Source organism: Anolis carolinensis, chromosome 1, assembly GCF_035594765.1.
Source record: "Anolis carolinensis isolate JA03-04 chromosome 1, rAnoCar3.1.pri, whole genome shotgun sequence".
In the NCBI taxonomy this organism is placed as follows: Eukaryota; Metazoa; Chordata; class Lepidosauria; order Squamata; family Dactyloidae; genus Anolis; species Anolis carolinensis.
Genome location: NC_085841.1, coordinates 147,353,620 through 147,378,319, shown reverse-complemented (window position 1 = coordinate 147,378,319; position 24,700 = coordinate 147,353,620). Strand labels below are relative to the sequence as shown.

Genomic DNA, 24,700 nt, shown 5'->3' with positions numbered 1-24,700 from the left:
TTACCACCTCCTGATTTCAAAAATACTTTCCCAAGTTCCATTATTACACAACCTATACCCACAACAGCTATTCTAAATATAGTTTATTGGGGGCAGCGATGTTTTATCAGAAGTAAAGGAACCCTTTTCCTTGTAATTTTAGAACTGAATATGCAGACAGGTCCCAAAGAATTGCATTATTTAGCAAGGAACCCAGCCCCTCCCCTGTAACTATTGATTCTTGGTCAACAATCTGACACTGAACAACACTCTTGCCAATCATATTAATGTGAAATAAATACCACTGCTTCGTTCCGCACATTCTTATAATTGTTAACACAAATCAGAGTACCTACTTCACCTAGGAAGTATGCATTCATTGCAGGGGGAAGGAAAAGGCGCACCACTAAAACACATACATGTATAATATACAAGGTGTTCAAAAGTGTTAAAAGATACACTGCAATCTAATGCAATGCACCTTTTACTTGGCATTAAAAGCTTTCTACATTTATTGAGACCTATAAGCAGGTAACTACATAAAACTGCAGTCACAACACCAAATTCGATGCATGTTCTCTTTGAAACAACTCCACCTCCCGTCAGTGGGACAGGATGTTGGTCACAGATGTGGGCAGAGAGGTTTACAGTCTTATTGTAAAATTCAGTAAGGTTCACTTCTGAATGAGCCTGTCTAGACACCTTGGTGACTATTCCCTTAAGGAACAATTGAACTGGCTTTATTTTATGCCACCAAATGAGGAGGCAACACTCTTTCCCCTTTACCTGAGGGTAAATCTACATCGTAGAATGAATGCAGTTTGACACTTGAACTGCCATGACTTAAGGCTATATAAATGTGGAAAGTGTTGTAGTAAGAGGTCTTTAACCCTCTCTGACAAAGTGCTGGTACTTTCCCAAACCACAACTCCCCGGATACTATAGCATTGAGCCAAGGCAGTTGGAGTGGTGTCAAACTGCATTAATTCTATGGTAGGTATGAGCAAATTTTGATCCTCAAGATGTTTTGGACTGCAGCTCCCACAATTCTTGACAGCCATCCCAGATAAGATGGCTTGGACTTCTGGAAGGCGAAGTCCAAGACACCTGGAGGGCCAAAGTTTGCCCATGCCTGATCTGTGTTTCTGAAATGGCTCCTCCAGATGTTTTGGACATTCGCGCCCAGAAATCCTAGGCAGCTTACCAGCTATTAGGAATTGTGGAAGCTGAATCGACAACATCTGGGGGAGCACAGTTTGAGAAATACTGGTGAGGCATTTCTCCTGAGGAAACACCACTGTGCTGTGAAACTGGCTGGGACTGACCCAATGCACACTATAAACAAAAAAATAAACATTAAGGAATTATAGTTATATCACACTTTCCTCTCTCAAACACAAATGAACATTCCACCAACCTTCATGATGGATTAAAATAACCACAGACATTTCAAAAGAGGGGAAGGGGCCAATCAATTGGATTGTTTTTTTTTTATTAAGCACAAGCTAGGAAGGAAGGAGGTACGATCAACACTAATAGCCAGAAGGGACCTGAATGTCCACAGGTTTTGCTAACCACACTTTCCTCATCTTCCTTCCTTCCTCCCTTTATGCTCCTCGCTCTTCTCAGTCCTGGGCTCCTATTCCCACTTTGTATCTACTGTCAGCGCAGGCCAAAGTGAGGCAGGGGCTGGGAGGGCCCCACCAGGTTGCCATGGCGGCCAATGATGCTGTGGTGTTCCCCTCCAATGGCAGGAAAGGGTGACCCAAGTCGACAGTGCTGCAGGCCTCAGTAGTCGGGGTCGTTCCACCCATCTTTTTGGATTGTATCATCATCACCACGATGGTGCTGATTATGATTATTCTTTGCCATCACCGATGGCCAGCCCCTTGAGGGCCCTGAGCCGGGCAGAGGCATCGAGGCGCCGCTTCTCGCGGATGAGCTCCTCCAGGCTGTGGAAGCGGGCCGTGTGGGCCTCCCCATCGGCCAGGCGGCTCTGAAGATAGTACTGCTGCCTGGGGTCGCCCGCCCCGCTGGCCCCCTCCCCACCGGCCTTGAACTCCCGCTTGCCAAAGCGGCACCAGGCGGCGAAGCTCTCCGAGTTCGTCCAGCAGATCTCAGGGCTCTTGAGGCCCAGGTGCCCACGTGCGTTCTGCACTACCAGCTCGGCCACCAGTGGACGAAAGCGATACCAGTCACTCACCACACGCCCTGCCAGCCCGCCCCCGGCCTCGCGCAGCCCCTCCTGCCGGATTTGCCCCCCGCGGAGTTGCACCACCTGCCCACCGCCCACGTAGACAGCCCAGCGTGGCGGCCAGGCCGGAGGGTCCGTGCCCCCCAGGTCCAGCAGCTCTAGCAGGTCCCCCGCCTGGCACAGTGCTGGCAGTGCCGCCGCCGGGTACACACCCAGCGCCCCGCCACTGCCCTTGGAGAAGATGCATTCCGGGCCGCGGAAGGCGCGAAACTGGGGCTCACTCAGCAGCAGCGGTGGCGGGGGAGTTCCTGGATCGTGGAGGTGATGGAAATGGTGATGGTGATGATGAATGGGGGTCTCCGGGGCGGGGCTTCCGGCACCTCTCCCACCGCTGTACTTGGTGGCCTCGGGTGGGACTCCCACACCGCCCCCTCCACCGCGCTCGTCCAGGTCCACCTCCTCCTCATCCGAGAAGAAGTAGGCCACGCCCACACGGAGCTCGTCCTGCTCGATGCCCGAAGGGTCCCCTGTTGGCAGCTCGCTGTAGTTCAAGTGGGTGATGCGGTCCAGTTGGTTGCCCATCAAGGACGCCGCCCGGAAGGGAGGGCGGGACCAGGCGAGTCTGTGAGAAAAAGGGACAAAGGAGGTAAGAGAGAGGGGACACAGGGAGGTAGAGAAGGAGAAAGAATGCCTGAGGGAAGGAAGGAAGGAAGGGAGTAAGCCAGGAGGACAGAGGGAGAGAAAGTCAGCCCTGAAGGAAGGGTGGAAGGAAGGAGAGAAAGCCAGGAGAAAGAAAGAAAGGAAGGTACACTGTTTTGAACTCCACCCATGGGAGAAAAATGGGAGAAAATTAAATAAATAATAGTAAAGGTAAAGGTTTTCTCCTGACATTAAGTCTAGTTGTGTCTGACTTTGGGGGTTGGTGCTCATCTCCATTTCTAAGCCGAAGAGCCAGTGTTGTTCATAGACACCTCCAAGGTCATGTGGCCAGCATGACTGTATGGAGCTCCATTACCTTCCCGCCAGAGCGGTACCTATTGATCTACTCACATTTGCATGTTTTCAAACTGCTAAGTTGGCAGAAGCTGGAGCTAACACCCCAATCCCCGGATTCAAACTGCCAACCTTTCAGTCAGCAAGTTCAGCAGCTCAGCGGCTTAGCCCACTGTGCCACCAGGAGCTCCAAAATAACAACAACAATAATAATAACCACAATAGTAATAAGGAAAGCAAGCAAGCCAGGAGGAGACAGGGATAGAAAGTCACACCGGAAAGAAGGAGTGAAAGCCGGGAGGAAAGAGAGAGAGAGAGAGAAACTGGGTTGCTGTGAGTTTTCCAGGATGTATGGCCTTGTTGCAGAAGCATTCCCTCCTGACATTTCGCCCATCTATGGCAGGCATCCTCAGAGGTTGAGAGGTCTGTTGGAAACAAAGCAAGTGGGGTTGATATATCTGTGGAAGGTCCAGAGTGGGGGAAAGAATCATTTTCTCCACTCTGACAATTACCACTCTAACAACCTCCATGTCAGAATACACAGAGAAGCCACTGAAATCCACAAGCATGTGGACAATTTTAACAAAAAAGAAAAAAAAACTTGAAACAAACAAAACCAGGCTACCAGTATTAAAAATCTCTAAAATCAGGAGAGTAAATAAAGAACAACTCAGGAGACAGGGGAATTCCAGAAAGGAAACAATCAGGGCCAGTTAACACCTGCCAACAAAGGATTCCCCCAGGCAGGAAACAGCCAGACCTTGAAGCTGAAAGGCTATTCAATGTTAATCAAGGTGATCAATTGCAACATTAACACTTGCCTCAGGCAGACAAGAGTTCATTCTCCCACCCTGTACATTCCACAGATATATAAACCTCACTTGCCTAGTTTCCAACAGACCTCACAACCTCTGGGGATGCCGGCCATAGATGTGGGCAAAATGCCAGGTGAGAACGTTTCTGGAATATGGCCATATAGCCTGGAAAACTCACAGCAACCCCCTGATTCCGGCCACAGAAGCCTTTGACAATACATATAGAGAAAGGAAGGCAAGCAGGAGAAAGCTAGGAGGAAGAAAGAAGAGTGAAAACGACAAGGAAGAAAAGGAAGCATGCAAACAAGGAAGCCTGGAGGAAAGAGAAATAGAAGGTAGGCAAGCAGGAAGGCAGGAGAAAAGAGAGCGAGAAAACCAGAAGGAAGAAAGGAAGCATGCAAGCCCGAAGGACAGAGTAAGAGACTGGCAGGAGAGAAGGAAGGAAAGCCAGAAGGGAAGACAGACTGGCTCTACACTGCCCTATATCCCAGGATCTGATCCCAGATTCTCTGCTTTGAAATGGATTACATGAGTCTCCCCTGCCAGACAGTCTGAGGCCAGATCCTAGGATATAGGGCAGTGTAGATCCAGACAAGAGAAAACACAGAAAGAAAGGTTGCTGTAAGTTTTTTGGGCTGAACATTCCAAAAATGCATATAAATCCCACTTGCCTAGTTTCCAACAGACCTCACAACCTCTGAGGATGCCGGTCATAGATGTGGGCAAAATGTCAGGATAGAATGCTTCTGGAACATGGGCAGACAGCCCGGAAAACTCAAAGCAGCCCAGTGATTCTGACCATGAAAGTGTTCAACAATATGAAGGAAGGATACCTGGAGGAAAGAAAAAATCAGGTGGGAAGGAAGGAAGGAGAGAAAGCCAGGGGAAGAGAAAGTTAAGAAGAAAGGGAGACAGGCAAAAAATGGGAAAACTAGACGGAGGGAGAAAAGGAAGGAAGGCCAGGATGAAAGAAAGGAAGCAAGCAAGAAGAGACATGTAGCAGGAAAGGAACAATGAACTGACGGAAGGGAGGAAAAGGAGAAAGCCAGGGGAAAAGAAAGTTAGGAAGGGAGGGAGGGAGGGAAGCAGGCAGATGGGAAAATCAGGAAGGAAGAAATTAAGGAGGGAGAGAAGATGTGTTGTCGAAGGCTTTCATGGGCAGAATCACTGGGTTGCTGTGAGTTTTCCGGGCTGTATGGCCATGTTCCAGAAGGATTCTCTTTTAACATTTCACCCACATTTATGGCAAGCATCCTCAGAGGTTGTGAGTTATATTGGAAACTAAGCAAGAGAGGTTAAATATATCTGTGGAAGGTCCAGGGTGGAGAAAAAACTCTTTGTCTGTTGGAGGCAAGTGTGAATGTTGCAAGTGGCCAGCTTGGAACATAGGGACCACCAAACGCAGCAGCATTGCCCAAACACGAATCAAGAAACATGAAAGGCACCGCAGACTAATCCAACCAGAGAAGGCAGCCACAGCAGAGCACTTGATGACCCAACCTGGACACAGAAATGCTGGACCACTCTAACATCCATCATGCCAGACTACAGAGAAGCCACTGAAATCCACAAGCATGTGGACAATTTCAACAGAAAGGAGGAAACCATGAAAATGAATACAATCTGGCTATCAGTATTTTAAAAACTCTAAAATCAAGACAGTAAATAAAGAACAACACTTTGAAAACAGGGGAACTCCAGACATAATAATGGAATAATAGAATCATAGAGTTGGAAGAGACCTCACGAGTCATCCAGTCCAACACAACACCAAGAAGCAGGAAAATTGCATTCAAAGCACCCCCGACGGATGGCCATCCAGCTTCTGCTTAAAAGTCTCCAAAGAAGGAGCCTCCATCACACTCCATGGCAGAGAGTTCCATTGCCGAACAGCTCTCACAATAAGGAAGTTCTTCCTGATGTTCAGGTGGAATTCCTTTCCTGTAGTTTGAAGCCATTGGTCCGCGTCCTAGTCTCCAGGGCAGCAGAAAACAAGCTTGCTCCCTCCTCCCTATGACTTCCCCTCACATATTTATATATGGCCATCATCATGTCTCCTCTCAGCCTTCTCTTCTGCAGGATAAACATGCCCAGCTCTTTAAGCTGCTCCTCACAGGGCTTCTCCCCAGACCCTTGATCATTTTAGTCACCCTCCTCTGGACACATTCCAGCTTAGAGTCAACATCTCCCTTCAACTGCATAATTGGGACACAGTGTGATTCCAGGTGTGGTCTCACCAAGGCAGAATAGAACATGAAGCAGTCAGGGCCAGCTAACACCTCTCAACAAAGGATTCCCCCAGGCAGGAAGTAGCTAGTCTTCAATGCCGCAAGGCTTTCAATGCTAATGAAGGTGATGAAGAATGCAACATTCACACTTGCTTCCAAAAAAACAAGTTTTTTTCCCATCCTGGTCCTTCCACAGATAAATAAACCCCACTTGCCTAGTTTTCAACAGACCCCACAGCCTCTGAGGATGCCTGCCATAGATGTGGGTGAAACGTCAAGAGATAATGCTTCTGGAACATGGCCATACAGCCCGGAAAATTCACAGCAACCCAAGGGAGGGAAGAAATGTCGAAGGAAAGGAAGCTCGAAGAGAGAAAAGAAGGAAGGTCGGAGGGAATGAAGAAGGCAGAGTAGGGGGGGGGGGGAGAAAGGAAGGGAGGGAGAAGGAAAGGAAGGAAATCGAGGAGGGCAGGAAGAACAAAAGAAAGCGAGAGGGGAAAAGGAATACAAAAGATTCAGACAATCCAACCAACAGGCAAGAGTTCTTTCTCCCACCCTGGAACTTCCACAGATATATAAACCTTCCTTGCTTGGTTTTTCCAATATACCGCACAACCTGTGAGGAAACCTGCCGTAGAAGTGGGCGAAACGTCAGGAGAGCATGCTTCTGGAGCATGGCCATACAGCCCGGAAAAAATCACAGCAACCTATTAAATAAGCACTTCCGCAATAACCCTGGACCTTCCACAGATATATAATCGCGCTTGCCTGGTATCCAACAGACCTCACAACCTCTAAGGATGCCTGCCACAGATGTGGGCGAAACGTCAGGAGAGAATGCTTCTGGGACCTGGCCATACAGGGTGGAAAACTCACAGTAACCCAGAAAAGAAAGAAAGGAGAGAAAGCCAGGAGGAAAGAAGGGACGGGGAGAGGAGAAAGAAAGAAAGAAAGCCAAGATGGGGTGGGAAGAGCGGCGCCGGGGAGCTGGTGGGGAGCGGAAAACCCACGCGAAAGGGGCTTGGAGTGGGAACAGGGAGTCTCCTCACCACCACGCACAGCGAGAGAGAGAGAGAGACTCAGAGAGACACACCTCTCTCCCCCAAAGGCGGCTACGGGAGAGGGACGGAGGGAGGGAGGGAGGGCGCCGCCGCCTCTGCTCAGGGAAAGGGTCAGCCAGGGAGCCTTTCGTACCCGGAGTCGCCCAGACGTCCTTCAGAGTGCTCCGCCCGCCATGCATGGGAGAAAGGGGCGCCCCGAAGCCCAGCCTCCGCCTCGCCCGGCTCCGCTGGGCAGCCCGCAGGCCGACGACGACGCCGCCGACGCCGCCTCTGCCCGCCTGCCTGCCTGCCTGCCTTCCCCTGGACGGCCCCGCGCGGCTCTGGAGTCCCCTCGGCGGCCAGGCTCAAGTCAAGGCGTCAAGCGCCGCCCCCGGAAGGCGCTCATTGGCTGCTTGCGCGGGCTCGGGGGTGCCAATCAGCCCCACAAGGGAGGGAGGGGGGATCCCCGGCGCACCATCGGCCGCGACGCGTCTGCTGTAGCAGCCGCAAGCACGGCTCACAGGGGAGGATCCCGAAGCCCGGTAGGCGGAGGCAGAGCATAGGGCACGAGGGGCTTAAGACAGCCACACCCGCTCCTGGCATGCCGTTCTCGTTGCTGAGGAAGGGAGCCTCAACAGGCCTAGCCTTTTCCATGTCATTCTCCAATATTAAAGCACTCTAAAATCAGGACAGCCAATAAACGGCACCACTCAGAAAATATGGGAATTCCAGACATGAATCAATCAATAAATAATCGGTGCCCTACTGAGGAAAGGAGCCTCAACAAATCTATGCCTTTCCCTGTGACTCTCCAGTATTAAAATACTCTAAAATCAGGACAGTAAATAAAGAACACCACTCAGAAAACGGGAATTCCAGACATGAATCAATCAGGGCCAGCTAACAAAGGATTGTTAAGGAAGTGGTCTGCAAACACTTACTGTGATTCTCCAGTATTTTAAAAAAAATGTAAATAAAGAACGCCACACAGAAAATAGCAGAATTCCAGACATGACTCAATCAGGGCCAGCTAATACCGCCTAACAAAGGATTCCGCCAGGCAGCAAGCAGCCAGACCTTGAAGCTGAAAGACTATTCAATGCTAATCAAGGTGGCCAATTGAAACATTGGCATAGAGCACGAGGGCCAGGCTACAAGCCAGCCACTCTCCTGACATGCTATTATGGGTGCTGAGGAAGGGAGCCTCAACAGGTCTATGTCTTCCCGTGTGACTCTCCAGTATTAAAACACTCTAAAATCAGGACAGTAAATAAAGAACACCACTCAGAAAATGGGAATTCCAGACATGAATCAATCAGGGCCAGCTAACAAAGGATCGTTAAGGAAGTGGTCTGCAAACACTTAGAAGGGAATGTGTTCATTGCTAATAGTCAACATGGCTAGACTTAATGTCAGGAGAAAACCTTTGCCTTTAATATTATTCTGTTTTAAAATTTGACAGGCCAGGCCAGTGGCAGATGGATAGAAAGTGTATGTGTAAACTAATTGGAAAAAATGAACCAACTCCTGCACACTGAACATATCTTGTTATAGTGCAAAAAAAGGGGGACGGGACAATGTAAAATGAATTACAATTTTAATCATCATAAATGTAACAATATTTCAGTGGAAGACCCCAGGGACCATCCAGTCCAACCCCCTTCTGTCATGCAGGAAAAGCACAATCAAAGCATCCCCAACAGATGGCCATCCAGCCTTTGTAATCATGTTAGTAATAGGAGCAACCACAGGAGCCATTTGTTTGCAAGAAAAAACGGCTTTTGGGGGTGAGGGATGCGGGGGGGGGGGGAGAGGAGTATGAAAGAGGAGGGAACCATGGAGCTCCTCTGGATGCTCCACGGAGCACACGTTGAGAACCACTGCTAAAGAGTCCTAGCATTTGTAGTTTGCCAAGACACTGGCAGACTTTGTCAGAAAAAGAAAAATCCTTATGAAACTGGGAACCCCATGATTCCGTAGCATTGTGCCATCACAGTGAAAAGTGTGTTGGATTTTGTTCATTTTAGTGTAGATGCAGCCCTGGCTTCTGTACCTATGTTCAGTTTAACGACAAAGGGGATGGCATTCTGTCTAATGAGGAAAATCTGTGAGCTCTCCAAAGCAAATATGTAAATGTGCATATTTTGCTGTGGGAAGATGCACCCAGCTCCCTCGCTTGCACGATGAAAATCTGCGATGCTTCTTGGAAAGAAGACTTCCTTCCGGGTGGGTCAGAGATCTTGGGAGCCATATTCCCACTTGCTGTAGATTGATGCTGAGTGGCCTTGCATTGCAAATTCACCATAAGAATGTGAGAGCAGAAATTTGGAAATAACCAGAGCTGTCAAAGACATGGGCGTCCTGAGACAACTTTAGACTCTTGGCTTGACACTTTCTCTTTGACTGGAATTATGGACTCTCAACTTAAAAGTCTTATCCACATTCTCTTTAACTGGAAATCTCCTTTACTTGCTTCAAAAGGCAGGAATTTGGAATATGGTGACATTGCTAAGGATTGGCTTGTTCCCTGCTTTTCTGCTTTCAAGTCTTGCCCTGAAGTCTTGTGTACTACCCACAAGACTTCCCACTGTCCTTCTGACCCCAGGGTGACTCCTAGGCTGCTTCTACACTGTAGAAATCAATGCAGTTTGACACACTTTAACTGCCAAGGTTCAATGCTATGAAATCCTGGGATTTGTAGTTTGGTCAGGCACGAGCACTCTCTGGCAGAGAAGTCTACAGACCACAATAATAATAATAATAATAATAATAATAATAATAATAATAATAATAATACTTTATTTCTAGACCACCTTCTCTCCTTGAAAGGACTCAGGGCAGTTTGCACTCAAAATAAAGGCAAACATTTAATGCCCTAAAGAAGTACAAACACACAAAAAATATAGAATAATACAGATAATAGCAAAAGTTATCACAAAGGAATTAAATATCAAAATGGAAACAGAATATAAATAATCCAGTAAAACCGAATAATACTAATGACATGAGTTAAACATTAAGACATATCCTAAAAACAGATAACATACATTAGAAATGGCCGTAGCAGGTATACACTTCAAATGAGGTAAAAATAAGTTAGCTGGCATTCTGATGGCACTGATTTAAACTACAACTCCCACAATTCCCTAGCATTGGGCCATGGTTGTTAAAGCGGTGTCAAACTGTATTCATTCTACAGTGCATTAATTCTAGCCATTGCCAGACCTACCCCATAAGTGACCTTTGAGACAAAATGACAGCCAGGTCCTGGCTAGTCATTGAAATATGTTTGTGTTACTTTAGATATACATGACAGTTATGTATAGGGGTTTGCTTACTTCCAGGAAGGTAACCCAGATAGAGCACATCCTGGTTTCCTCATCTCTTTCAGCTTATAGAGTCTTTCTGCCTTTGAGTTCATTTTTGTGTATATGGAGCTATCTTGTCCATTGAAGTAATACTATTGCAGGCTTTGGTATAGCTTCTACCTCAAATTTCATTCTTCAAAATAAGGGTCCCAGGCTAAAACTGAAGAGAGCTGGAATCTCTAATGTGAGTCCTGGTTTGGATCCATTTGCAATATTTTGGCTTCCATAACAATCAGCGCTTCTATATCAACAACAAAAGAATCCTTTCTTTAATCCAGGAGAGCAGACCATGATGAATGCTACAGTGTAGATGCACCCATAGTCCTCATTCATCTCACACAAAGCTCTGATGCCTTTCACTGCATTTGCACACATCCTGTGTTTCTCTTCCTTCTCTCTGCCTTGTTTTTTTGTGGGGGGAGTGGGGAACAAAGCTTGCCAAAGTTAATTTGAGGATATAAATCTCAATAACTCTCAGCCAGCAAGTCCACTGAGAGTGATCGTCCTCGACAATAGCCTTTCCAAGTTCTGGTCATCACATTTGGCTGTATCTTCTTTCGGACACGGAGCATTATGTAAAGCTGGGCAGAAAATATGATAGTGTGGGTATATAGTGCTGGTTCTGGAAAAGATCACTGGATAGAAGAAACAGTAACTGCAAATCTGGTTAATGGACCTGCCAAGTGTGGTCGATTTCCATCCCAACGGTTTGCCCCTCTGCTGCCCGAGTTTCCAATCCTCACACAGCTTCCTCTGGATCATCCCTCTTGAAAGAAAAAATGCCTTTGCCATGGCAAGAGTTGGGACACCGCTTTGGGGGCCAGAACGTATGCAGTGCCATGTTTTGTAATTAGTTCTGTGTGTCAATCGTTTTCTCTTGTGGACTCTGTCTGGATAAGGATGCCTTTGTATATTTGCTGGCATCTCATCAGGCACTTGTTTCATTTAGATTACTCTTTTAATTAACTTTGGAACGCAAGTCGCAGTTCATCCTCGGCACCCTGAAGATGCATGTCGCTGCCAAATAAACAGACTGCCTTTCAGCGTCAGAGTGGTTCCAGGTGCCCCTTGCTCAACTTTGGAGACAAATGGGGCTGCTTAGCTATTATATTAGCCCTTCAGTTTGGCTTGCAAGACCTCTTTTCCGTTCTCCACCCGCACAAAGTGAATGTTTACTTGGCTTTCCAGTTGCAGCAACCACTGTGTTTCTAAGACGTGACACCCACAAGTTGCTAATTAAAAACAATACACTCATAACCCTGGAAAGAGCGGAAGGCGGATGGCAAGAGATGAATTTAGTTGCCACAGTTGCTACCTGCTTTTCTGCTTGGAAAGCAAACCAGAAATGGAATGCATGAGGAAGAACAAACAAAACATGTTGACTCACTTGAACTATTTGAACCTAATGCAACTTGAGGCAGACCTCAGAACTAGTTTGAAGGTTTTTAAAATACATTTTATTGAATTTTCTTTATACATGTAATAAAATATCAAAAAGAGGGAAAGAAAAAATAAAAAGAGAAATTCTATGGGTTTTTGGGGAGGTATCTGGGGTAGGAAAGAAAAGGAGGAATAAGGGTACGTCCTGGGGAGGGAGGGGTGGTCCTAGGTACAGGGGGTGGTAAAGTGGGGGAGAATGGGGGGGGCTACTAAAAGTCTCTTAGTCGGCTTCCGATCACCCTCCTCGTGTCTATAGTTTGTCATCATATCCTTAATTTCCTCTTTTGCTTCTCCTTTTCTTTCTTCATCTATTCAGATGGTCTTTCTTATTTACAATAGTCTCTCTCTATAATCAATTTCTTCTTTTTCTGTGTTAGATATTCTTTAACTGAGCTCCAACCTGTTTCTGTTCTTGCCGGTCCTTCATGTCTTGATAGTATGCTAATTAGTTTGTCCATATTTCTCACCTCCATTATCTTCACTTCCCATTGTTGGAGAGTTGGCATTTATTTAGCCTCCAGTTTTTTGCGTAGACAATTCTTGCCGCCGTTGTTAAGTACACCATTAATATTTCTTGATTCTTCTCTAAATATTTATTAGTTATTCCTAATAGAAAGGTTTCTGGTAGCATTTTGAACTTTAAGTTCAGAACTTTTGAATTTCTTCATGAATTCTCTTCCAAAATTATTTTGCTTTTGGACACATCCACCACATATGGTAGAAGGTACGTTATTGGGATTCACATTTCCAACAGTTCGTTCTCAGATTTTTCATATTTACCTAATTTTTGTGGTGTGATATACCAAATGGTTTGAAGGTGATGGGGGTCCTCAGTACCACCAGGAAGGCAGTTACAGTGACTCCTTGGTACTCATCTGTGGTTTGGTATCTAACCCACATTGATACCAAATTGGTGGGTGCTGAAGTCCATAGTAGACATAGTAGAAAGGTGTCCCTCATCTAAAATGACAAAGTCAAGCTTTGTTTATTAATTTTTCTTTCAGTGCCAACCCTGGGAACACCTCCACCCCCAGAAGTCCTCACCAACTCCCAGCCCCACCTCCACATTAAAAAACAAACAAACATTTGGGGCTCCCATTTACAGGCATTTGTTTCTCCAAAGAAGCTAAAACTGCCTAAAAGTTCAGTTGTTTCCTTCCTCTTGCAAAGTCCTAACATTTCCTAAAAACAACATCCCAAAACTGATCAAACTCAGCCAAAATGATGGCCAAAAATGATGTCAAGTCACTTTGAGTTTGGTGAAACATGGTGCAGCCTGCTGGGTGGGAATTGGGAGATGCAATGTCCTCCATTCTCTTCTGCCGCTGGCACCCCTCCATTAAAAGGATAGGAGCCTTTATTCTACTTGACAGCCCCAATCTTTGAGAAAACATACATGACTCTCCTCCATCCTTTATCTGGTTCTCACAAAGGGAAAGATAGAGACTGACTGGTTGACTAAGTTGTTCAAGGTTGCCCTGTGATTTTCATGGCTCATTGGAGAGTTGAACTTGGAGCTCCTAGTTCTCAGTCCACACTTCACCTCACACTTAATGATGGTTGAATTCTGGCATTCCACTTAAAGCAGTAAATAATCATAATATCCCCAATCAAATTTAAACCAGGCAAGATTGAGCCATCTCCAGGCACACCTGGATCTTCTTATGGAGGAGTTAACCATTGAGATTTGCTATCAGACCGAGGGTATACGGCCAAAATAATATGGACTAATTACTCGCCTGCTGTGGGGAGTCCAGCTATCCTCACTGCCAATGGAACTAATACTGTTGGTTTTTTTTCTTTGATGTTTGTGCTACAGTCAAAAAAATTATTTTGCCCCTCCTTGAAGCAAATGGTAACAATGCAAATAAAACCCATTTTCAGTTTCAGATATGAGAAGTTGAATGGAACTAGTTGTGAACAGAACTGCCTTGGTTTTAATTACTTCACTGATCTTGTTAGTTAAATTATTCTGGAATGTTATGAAGCACTGATTTTGTTAATTATATTATTATTAAGCAATAGCCACAACTGCTATTAGTAAAATACACATGTTAACAAATCATTGGACTATGCGGTATCCTAGAGAAAGACTTTAGAGTGTAGACTTTTGCCCTCTGTTCAGACCACTTGTGAACTGAATACTTTGCACAAACCCTGCTGTGAGATCATTTTTTGTAGGGATATGCAGTCTATAAAGCTGGACACCATCCCTTTGATCATATCTGCAGGTGGCCCATACCCAGTGCCATTTGATGTTATTTTACAGAATGAGAGAATCTATTTTTTTCTGCCTGATGTATTCATATTTCTCCATTATTTCAACAGGACACATTACAGAGGTTCCTTGGTGTTCACTGAGAGTTGGTTCCAGGATCCATCATAGATACCAAAATCCATGGATACTCAAGTCCTTTATATACAATGGTATAGTAAAATGATAGCCCTTATCTAAAATGACATAATGAAAGTATATTTATGGAATTTCTTTTTGGAATATTTTCAAGCCTTGCATGGTTGAATCGGTGGATACAAAATGGTCAGACACAGAGAACTGATTGCCTTTGAAAATACTCCCTCTAATAAATAAAGGGTGTTTTCAGGTAGTATATCATATCCATTTAGAAATTGTCTATTTTTCTATGCATGTTTTGTACCCATTTACATCTTTTCCCAAATATATAATTGGACATCCATCAACATCTGAATTCCTGGGCAAAACTGCTCAGACAATCGGGAGACTACATTGTGAGACATGCCTATTGCCTCAGACTTAATTTATATTCCAAACACATCCCTATTTACCCTCTGTGCTATTTCTTCTTCCTGGTCTAGGAGTTTTGCATCAGCATTTTGGATCTATTGAAGGTTCAGAACAATTTTTTAAGTCAGCCCCACCTAGACTGGGTTACAGTAATCCAAGTGGGATATAATGAACATGTGGAACACCACACATTTTTTGTCTTTTATAATATTTCATGTCCCTACTAATGCATCTATGATATTATATGGAAGTGCAATAATTAATATTTTAAATGTTTGTATCAAAAATGCATTCCTGAATTACATTACCTGAAAAGGCATGTAAATTATTCCAATAACTTCTATGTGGAACCTATGCCAAGAGGAAGTTTTGTCTCCAGTTTTCTGTGATTGGTCCTGTTGATCATCAATCCAATTCTGTTTGCAAGGCGCATTGCACTGCTCCTTTATACACCCATATTATCCATCTGCAGGTCAGGCTTCTTGTGTTAATTAACAATAATAATGATTACATGGCACTTTAGCTGCACAGCTGCAAGAAAGCAAAGTATAAGCCATATATTAACTTCCTTGAAATATTATCACAGCTAAAGAAATGTCATTTGATGCAACAAGAAATAGATGCTACCTCATATCTGCAAAGCAGATAAACATTGTGGTATAGGCTGCGCATCCCTTATCTGAAATTCCAAAATCCCAAAAAGTTTCAAATCCCAAATTGTCCAAGTATGTGAGATGGCAATACTTTTGCTTTCTGATGCTTCAATGTACACAAACTATGTTTCATGCATAAAATTACTTAAAATATTGCCTATAAAATTAGTTTCATGGTACATATTATTTCCTGACTTGACCTCTCCAACCTGCCTTAGCAGCCAACAGTTGTATCAAACAAAGAAGATCTGTTTAGCTGCAGGCAAGGCTGCAACAACTAGAGACAGCACCCCATTGCAATTCCTCATTACACCACAGATTGCTGGCAGGAGGTGGTGGGAAATGTCATCCAACTGACAGCAGAACAGATCTCTGTTGCTCGAAAAGACTCCCTGGAGTTTAAGGAAGATTTTGGGGAGTATTTATGACTGCGGCACTAGTGTCATAATTGTGATTATGTAGTATAAATGAATACAAAGCAGTTGCAGATCCATTAGTCTATGGTTCGACTCTGTAAATGCAACACAGGATTCCAGCCCCCATTTCTAAAAGTTCAACTGATGTTATGACTGCAGTGCTTGAAATGTGAAGAGGGAAGGAAATGTGGATATCATTAGAAATTGCCTCATTCCTTCTCCCAAGTGTCCTCCCAGTTTTCCAAGTGTGGTAATGTTCTGGAACACTGTGTAGGGATGTCATCATTAGCAGATTTATTGCTGTTTTCCCCAATCTAATTTAGGTCATTCCATCTTTTATCCAACCTTCATTTTCCCCCTTTCATAACGTGAGTCCTGGTTTGGATCCATTTGCAACATTTTGCCTTCCATAACAAGCAGCCATTCTACATCAACAACAAAAGACTAACCAACATGACTTTCCATTGAATTAAGCCAGGGAGACAGAATCTGTGCTCTTCAGAAGTTGTGGGCCATTGGCTATGATCACAGGAACACTGGACAACTGGAGTCTAAGAAAGCCTACATAGCCACAGATGCTTAGGTTCTTCCAAAGCACAGGCTGTGTTTGAGTATTAAGTATTAAGACTTTTCCTGCTGCAAATGTTTGTTTTTTTCAACCTAATCGCATGGGGAATTTTAATTTTGAGTTGGATTCTTGAATATGGTAAATCTTTTAAAATCAGGATATATCCAAATATTTAATGTTCACCTGTTAAAATGTCCAAATGTTCATCTGTTAAAAAGGGACACGAGAAAGATATCTTGTAGCGTTTTTGTAATGATAAAAATAAATGTGTGATTGTGTTCTCTGTTTTATTATCAAAGGACACTTAAAGTAGACAAAACAGACAAATGCAGTAATAGAAGGATGATGATTAAGTTGGTTGGTTGGTTTTGTAGTATTTTTTCCATTTGATATGCTGCATATTGTGAAAGCAGTACCACAAGGAAGGCTGAACAAAGGAAGATAGACGCTTTTGAACTTTGGTGCTGGAGGAAAATCCTGAGAGTGCCTTGGACCGCAAGAAGATCCAACCAGTCCATCCTCCAGGAAATAAGGCCCGGCTGCTCACTGGAGGGAAGGATATTAGAGGCAAAGATGTAGTACTTTAGCTACATAATGAGAAGACAGGAAAGCTTAGAGAAGATAATGATGCTGGGGAAAAATGAAAGGAAAAAGGAAGATGGGCCGACCAAGGGCAAGATGGCTGGATGGTATCCTTGAAGTGATGGCTTGATTTGAAAGACTTGGGGGTGGCAATGGATGACAGGGAGCTCTGGCATGGGCTGATCCATGAGGTCACAAAGAGTTGGAAGCAACCGAACGAGTAAAAAATGAATGATACATATGCTTCTGCACTTCTGTTTCATTTGAGATTCTTCAAAGAGGAAGCAAGGCTTCTCAGTTCATCTGAATGAATTATTTTAATGTTGCATAAATCATATACTAAACGAGGTCTAGACAAGTGTGGCAACCCAGATGTTGTTGGGCTCCAGGATCTATCAGCGGCAGTCAGGATGACAAATGATTAAAATTAAAAAGAGTTGTAATCCAAAAACATATAGGATCATAGGGTTCATATTTTGCTGTAGTTGTAGTTGTTCCCATAAACAATTTAAAAATGATCTAGAGTGCAAAGTTCAAAGCAAGAGACAACAGAGCAAAAACCTGTTTGGTATTTACTCAAAAAATATCCCTCCCTCCATAACATATACACACACACTTTGCTCACAAAATATTAACCTGCAGTCTTGTTTTGAAAAACCATCCTGTGTTTGTCCTGTGTAAATAGATTTTGTTTAATCTTTGACCTCAATTTCCACTCAAAATCCATGTAAACTTTACATTCCTATTGCTGTAGGAGAAATGGGACACATTTCAAGAGCTGCCTAGTCTGGACCATTAGCTGTTCTGTGCCTTCAAGTCTTATTATGACCCCTTCATGGAGGTTTTTGGAAATATTGGTTCAGAGGTGTGGTTACCTTCTGGTTGAGCAGGGAGCATATGTGAATTGCTCACGGTCATCCATTGTGGCGACTGAAATCCTGCTGTCCCAATGTCCTGAACCACATTACTACACCATGATGAAACAGAACCTTAAATAATCATTAAAAACATCTGCAGTGTACTTCTCCCACAACTATAACAATTAAGACATATTACAATGGTAAAAAGCTGTGAAATATTGCTAGCTTCATATGACTTGAAAACATTAATTTACTAAGGAGTTCTCATGTCTACTGAAAATATTTCAGCATAGCTATGCATTTTCTTGGCAGAGATTCCTTGGTGTTCTGTCCCTGTTGCTTAATTTTTCTCAAATGCAAGGAGAACAAATACATTTGGGTGTGTCTATGATACCTGCTGAATGCATGCATTGGTTTTGAAATACAGTCTTCTATTCTGTACTGCTGCCTGGATGCTTTTGGTTTGACTTGACCACAAATAAATAGACAAAATAAAATAAACTTTACTTGTATTCTGCCCTATCCCCCCAAAGACAGATTCCAACAAAATTGCAAATATTCAATGCCATAGTACATTCATAAATACAAGTACAAATAATGAACGAACCATGCCAAAAGAATCTAATTCATGGAAGGGAAGCACAGGTAGGTAAGAGACGTTACACCCATCAACCTGTGTGGGAGGTTGCCCAACAGAGACATAATCAACAGTATTTTGTTTTGCTTTGGATTTAGGCAGGAAGGATTGGGAAAACACCCTTGGTACTGTAAAGCTAGAAAAGTTTCCGCCTGACAAGAACGTGTTCTGTGAGTGCTGCAAGGGTTTCCTGAGCCTTGCAGGATGATTCTTACATCAGGAAAAACACATCTACGTGACTGGTCAAAACACCACTTCCTTTTCTCAGCTGTTCATTCAGTAGATTATGTAAATAAATTTTACACAAAATAAAGGAGAAAAACAAACTAGCAAGTCTCCAGTATTCTCCTTGTTCTCATTTGGACTGGCTGCAAACCTGCTTCCAGAGTTCTCTGCAACTTGTGGAAATAAAGAGGATGAAACATGTATAGGTGAAGCTCATAGCATCTCAAGGATGAAGTCATGTTCTAAGCAACCACAGATTTTGTACAGGCAGTCCCGAGTTACAAACATCTGACTTACATGTGAATCATAGTAAAGAACAGGGGTCAGACAACACAAAGTGAGAAAAATGTACCTCTAGGAAGGGAAATTCATTCCTGAAAGAATTATAGGGAAAAGGTGTCTCTGTTGAAGCTTTATTACCAATCCTTATTTCCACAACAAGTCACATTTTTCAAAATCCAATGATCACAGGGACATAAAGTGATGTGAAATCTTCTGTACTGGAGCACAGACAGCAAAACAAACACCACAGGGGTATTATCTCTTCCCTATGCTATCCAAAGCTTTTATATATTTGACTGGAATTACACTTAAAAATGTACCTGTTCTGTCTTACATACAAATAAGAACAAGCCTACAGAACCTATCTTGTTCATAACTTGGGGACTGCCAGTATATGGTTCAATAGATTTGAACTCATATCACACAAGAAAGTCTCAGAGTTCTAGTTCTCTGATAGGTTCTTACCTATAACAGAATGTATTAGGTAGAATGAGATGGCTATCACAGCTGGGATATCTTATAAAATGACAAAATTATTGCAGAGCAGTGATATTATAGCTTGCCAATACCTGCTAGTAGCCTATTACAGCCTACTACAGCAGGTCCATGTATTATGCAAGGAATCCATGTACTATGAACCTTCATGTAATATGATTTTCACATATAGTCTGAACTGAACAAGATTTTGGGCTTCCAGATGAAGCTTGCCATATAATTGCTCTGGAGGAGCTAGTGGTGCCTAGAGAAGTGTTCAATCTAGGCCTCTATGATGATTCTGAGATCAATTTCCAGCAGAACGTCACATGAAAGTTGATCATAGAATCACTTGGAGGTTAGAGAAGATACTTCTCTCAGCATCGCTAGGTCTTCCAGAGCATTTCTATAGTATTAAAAGCTCTTTGTGGACAAATGAAACCAATGTGCTCATGTAATAAGTGGAGCTATTGTACTCTCAACTAAAACAGAAAATCCCTCTTTGATGTAAGATACCAACGGTGCTCCATGCAGTCATGCCGGACACATGACCTTGGAGGCATCAACGGACAACGGCAGCTCTTTGACTTAGAAATGGAGATGTGCACCAACTCCTAGAGTTGGACTCGACTAGACTTAATGTCAAGGGGAAACCTTTACCTTTACCTTACCAGATATTTACGCCAGCCCATTTGGCTTCCATAAATCAAATATATATGGTATGTGTATGTGTGTTCTTTTTCTCAGGTAAAAACACAATACATTCAAAGCCTTTCTGGAAGGTTGTGTTAGAGAATTCTGTTTGTGGGTTGCAAGGGCAATTTAATACAGGTACTAAACTGGCATAATTAAGTGCTGAACACTTTCCAAATGGTATATAAAAATTCCCCACACTATTTTTAACTGGATTTTGGCAAGGGTTTATCTATACTGTGCATGCACAATGAATGCAGATCAACACCCCTGCAACTTTCATGACTCAATGCTGTGGCATCCTGGGGTTAATTATTCAGTGAGGCACCGAAAAAGCTAAAGACTTTTTGAAACTGCACCTCCCATGATTCAATAGCAGTAAGCCATGACAGTTAAAGTGATACCTAGCTACATTATTCCTGCAACTTAGATGCACTCTAGGTTTCTCCAGGGAAAGAAGACTTATCCAGTATAGTTTTCCAGCAGTGGATCTCGCCATTAGCAGTGTTAATATAACAGCTTCTCTTATTATTATTTTTTCTCTGTGTTGTCTGCAGTTATAAGTTGAAGTAACAACTGCTGCATTCAATTGACATTGTGGGAGAGATTGGTGGGAGGATGATGGCAAGCGTTATAAAATAAATTGTTAAGAATAGTTGTGGGATTAGAAAGTACCTGTCTTTTTTCTAACAGAGCTGTGGTCTGAGAAACAAAAATATAGGATTTCTCCTCAGATAATTTTTTGGCTCAGGTCCAGTAGAAATATTTTACTGTAGAGAATGGCATCACACAAATCTGTGTGCATTGTGGGGATTTTAACCCACAACAGCAGCTATAAGCTTCATGCCATCTAATATGCTGCTTTTAGATCTCAGGAATTTGAGCCATGAGTCTCTGTGGATGGGGACAAAAAAAAAAAGTATTACCTGAATAGCACACTGAAGTGAATTCTGATTAACAGAAAATTTGCACATGCAAATTGGTATTTGCTTAAGCAAATATAGAAATAATTTCAATAAATACAATTGCAATATCTTTTACTGTATTAAAGGGAGTGTTTGAATGGGTGTTGTGACATTGCTGCTGAGTCTGCTGCCTAGTTACTAACAGTGAAGGAGGAATTTCCAGGTTCTTGTGCTTTTTAAATTATTCCTTATGGTTTGTTTTCTTTAAACTGGACTTCAACTAAAAGAACCTCTGAGACTGAGGCCAGCTTTCAACACACAATGCCTATTGTAATGGACAATGGTTTGCAGTGTATAGAACAGTTTGTGTAAACACTGGAATTTAGACTGATACTGAGATGACACAATTTGTTTTAAATTGCAGCCAGATTTGATATCAGAAGCAAGCTCACTATCTAAAAAAATTGTGGTGTTAAGTTATTTTCAGATGCCTAAATCTTCTGGCTGAGAGTTAAGAAATGCATACAACCATGAATATGATACACATTGTTAATGTCTAATCGGTGTGCTATACTAGAATATGTCAAGGATAGAATAGTGATAATCAAGTTGAAATTGTTGCTCAAGCAAGAGTCTACTGATTTACCATTGCCTTGGACTTACCCATCTTACTGTGAAACTAAAATTGGATAAACCCCAGATATCCTGTCTTCAGGTCATAGGACAAAGAGTGAAATATCACTTTAACAATGTATACAATCAGCCCTCAATATTTTCAGTTGGTAGTGACACAGGACCTCTGTGGGATCTACACTGCTATATAATGCAGTTTGGAACTTTATGATCAGTGTAGAGTCATATAGTGCAGTTCAATGTAGTTAAGCTGCATTATATGAGTCTACAAAGACATGGGAAAGTGAAAAACCTACAAATAAATAAATTGCTATTTTTTGTTTCACTTCAGCCCTGGTACATCTTTTTACCCAACACCGCACAATGTTCAGATAATTCAATAAATAAAAGTTTATTAATAAATAATTATAACAGGAAAAGAGCAAGTAGAAAAGAAGCAGCAACAGTACAAAAAGTAATTCCCAATGAGATCAAGGATCCATCAGCTTTTGAACTAAGATTTCAAAAAGCAATCCACATTGACTTGAGTTAACGCCAAGCAAAAGAATCCTTAAGCAGGGTATTGTCCAAACGTTAGCCATAGACATGAAAACAGAAACACAAGAAAGGCAAAACCTCCAAGAACATGAAGTCAAAAACAGGAATCAAACAAAGTTCCTTGAAATTCATTAACCAGGAACTTAGGACTAGAAACCAGGAGCTGTTTCCCCTTTTTACAATGTTATTCCCACTAAAGGCCTGAGAGCCCAGAAATCACTTAAAAGGCCTCAATCCCTCCAATGTCATCACTTCTTGCACACTTGATTTTTCCTTTCTTATCTCTAAGCCCCTGAGAAAAATGAGTTTGTCATTGTTTTACATTCTGCCTCCTAATTTAAAAGTGACTGGATCTGGAAAAACCTTTGTCTCCCACATTCTCCTCCGAAGGCCACTTCGGCCTATTCTCATGGGCACTAATATCACTTTCTCCTGTTGCCTGGGAATGGCATGGAAATTCCAAAACATTTTCCCCAGACCCCTTCTATCTTCCACAAACCCCTTGGAAATTATAGGTTGCAACCCATCAGCCCCTTCCTCATCCTCTGAGCACTCAGTAAGCTCATCCAATGCTTGCCAGGCTACAACATTTTTAACCCAAGAGAGCATTTCTCTAGTAAGATCTTCCAGCGAAATACTATGGTCAACTGCATACTATGGTCAACATCTGCAGAAAGCTGACCATAGAATCACATTGTGTTATCGAGACCGCGATTTAGCAGGGATCTGCCCTGTGAGGGAGATCCAATCCGTCTCCCAGAAGAGAGAACGAACCTTGGCGAGCCGACCGTAAAATAGGAAATGAACCGGATTATAATTTACCTGAGACCGAAAGGAAAAGCTCTGCCAAGTTGAAGGAAAAATCGTCAAAGTGTTTATTAAAGCGATTCAGCTGAATGGACATCTAGCAGAGATAGATCGACATGCAAGATGTAACAATACATTGGAAATAAAGCCTTTTTATACATTTTTCAAGTTTGAAGTCTATTTGAACTTCCCGCCCCGTCCCTTTGCTCATCTGCTGCTGATAGGTCGAGAGTGTCACACTAGGCGGGAGCTAGGATTCCTGCTCTGCGTCTGAGCCAATGAGGGACAACCTTCGCCTCTGCCAGGGCCAATCAGGTTGGGAAAGGCGGGAGTCAACTAGACAATGGGTTCTGGTGAATGAATCATTGGGGTTATCTTATGCAAAAGCGACCACCTGAGGCTAGCGCCTTCCAAGATAATCTTAAGATTATTGCTGTTTTTGAATAGGGTCATTTGGGATGTCTGGGTCCTTTACGCACGTACACAGTTCATGAATACCTTGAGGTATGGCGGAGATGTCAGTTTATATTGACACTATGGGATTACAGAAACAGGACCAGTGGGGAGTCTTCCTTTGGCTCCCCAGGGGTCCAGGATGGGATTGTGGTCAACATTACCATATGAGATACAATCACCCATGGGGTTGCTCCGATCTAAGGTGACAATCTCTAGCTATGGGTCATGCAGATGCAAATAGATAAGATTTCATGGTGACAGTTTATCCTCTTTTGTGCGAAGCCCAGAATCTAGGGTGAGGAAAGGCAGGGATTTCCGGGTCAGCTAGAGTTCAGACTGTGCCTTCTTTGATTGAAATATACTAGGGAATATAGAAAATCATATCTTATCAATTTCCACCCAAAATTGCCGAAAAATATACTAAATATTAGCGCTTATAGCTTATTTTTCCTTTCCTGCGCTAATAGCGCATGGCGGGAGGTGATTTAGGCAAGGAACGCAGGTTTGACAATCAGCTGATGATTGAAGAAGAAATAGAAAAAAATGATCTCTGTTGGTTGTCTTTTAATGGTTAGGCGATTTTAGACATAAATATGAATTAGGGTGTTTTTTGGTGCGAAATTGAGTGAGTTCTGAGTGAAAGTATAGGCTGGGGGGGGGGGGGGGATATCGCGGGATTCCTGAGAACCGGGAGGAGATTCAGATTCCCTCCGGTTTTAAAGCGAAGGAAGGAACCCAGGTTTTTCTGTAATATATTATATATAAAAGGGAAATATGTGGGTTTGGGGGTTTTCCAGGGAACCCATAGACCAAGTTACCTTTGGTTAATCAGCTAATAAAGAATTGATCCCAATATTTCATAAATATATAAGCATGCAATTCATGGAGAGTTCATAAGCAGTTCCGACAATAATAATGCGAAGGGATTCATGTTAATTCCAGTTCTTGGTAGCCCGGTGATTCATAGAACTGAAGGCAAACATATGAATGAGAAGTCCGGTCATTCATAAAAATGAAGATGAATGGATGAACGGGGGAGGATCGCGGCTGGTCCTTGAGGAAACTACATTTCTCTCCCAGGGAATGGCAGTCCGCCACCAGCAGCCTTGGAGAGAAGTCCAAGTTCCCTGGAAACAGCCTGCCAGCTGTGA

General features: G+C 43.1%; 1 protein-coding gene across 3 annotated transcripts; it reads right to left on the bottom strand.

The window, feature by feature from the left end:
* Positions 1-1,454: 1,454 nt before the first annotated feature.
* On the bottom strand, positions 1,455-7,413 carry lratd1 (LRAT domain containing 1). 3 transcript variants are annotated; one of them, XM_008117371.3, is made up of 2 exons: positions 7,404-7,413; positions 1,455-2,795 (listed from the first exon to the last, which is right to left on the bottom strand). In XM_008117371.3, exon 2 carries the CDS (start codon positions 2,753-2,755, stop codon positions 1,838-1,840), a length of 918 nt encoding a protein of 305 aa, XP_008115578.1. In that variant the 5' UTR covers positions 2,756-2,795; positions 7,404-7,413; the 3' UTR covers positions 1,455-1,837. The 3 variants fall into 3 exon arrangements, with proteins under 3 accessions (XP_008115578.1, XP_062839928.1, XP_062839926.1); XM_062983858.1 differs by lacking the exon at positions 7,404-7,413 and adding an exon at positions 5,724-6,280; XM_062983856.1 differs by lacking the exon at positions 7,404-7,413 and adding an exon at positions 3,224-5,669.
* Between the last annotated feature and the right edge of the window lie 17,287 nt (positions 7,414-24,700).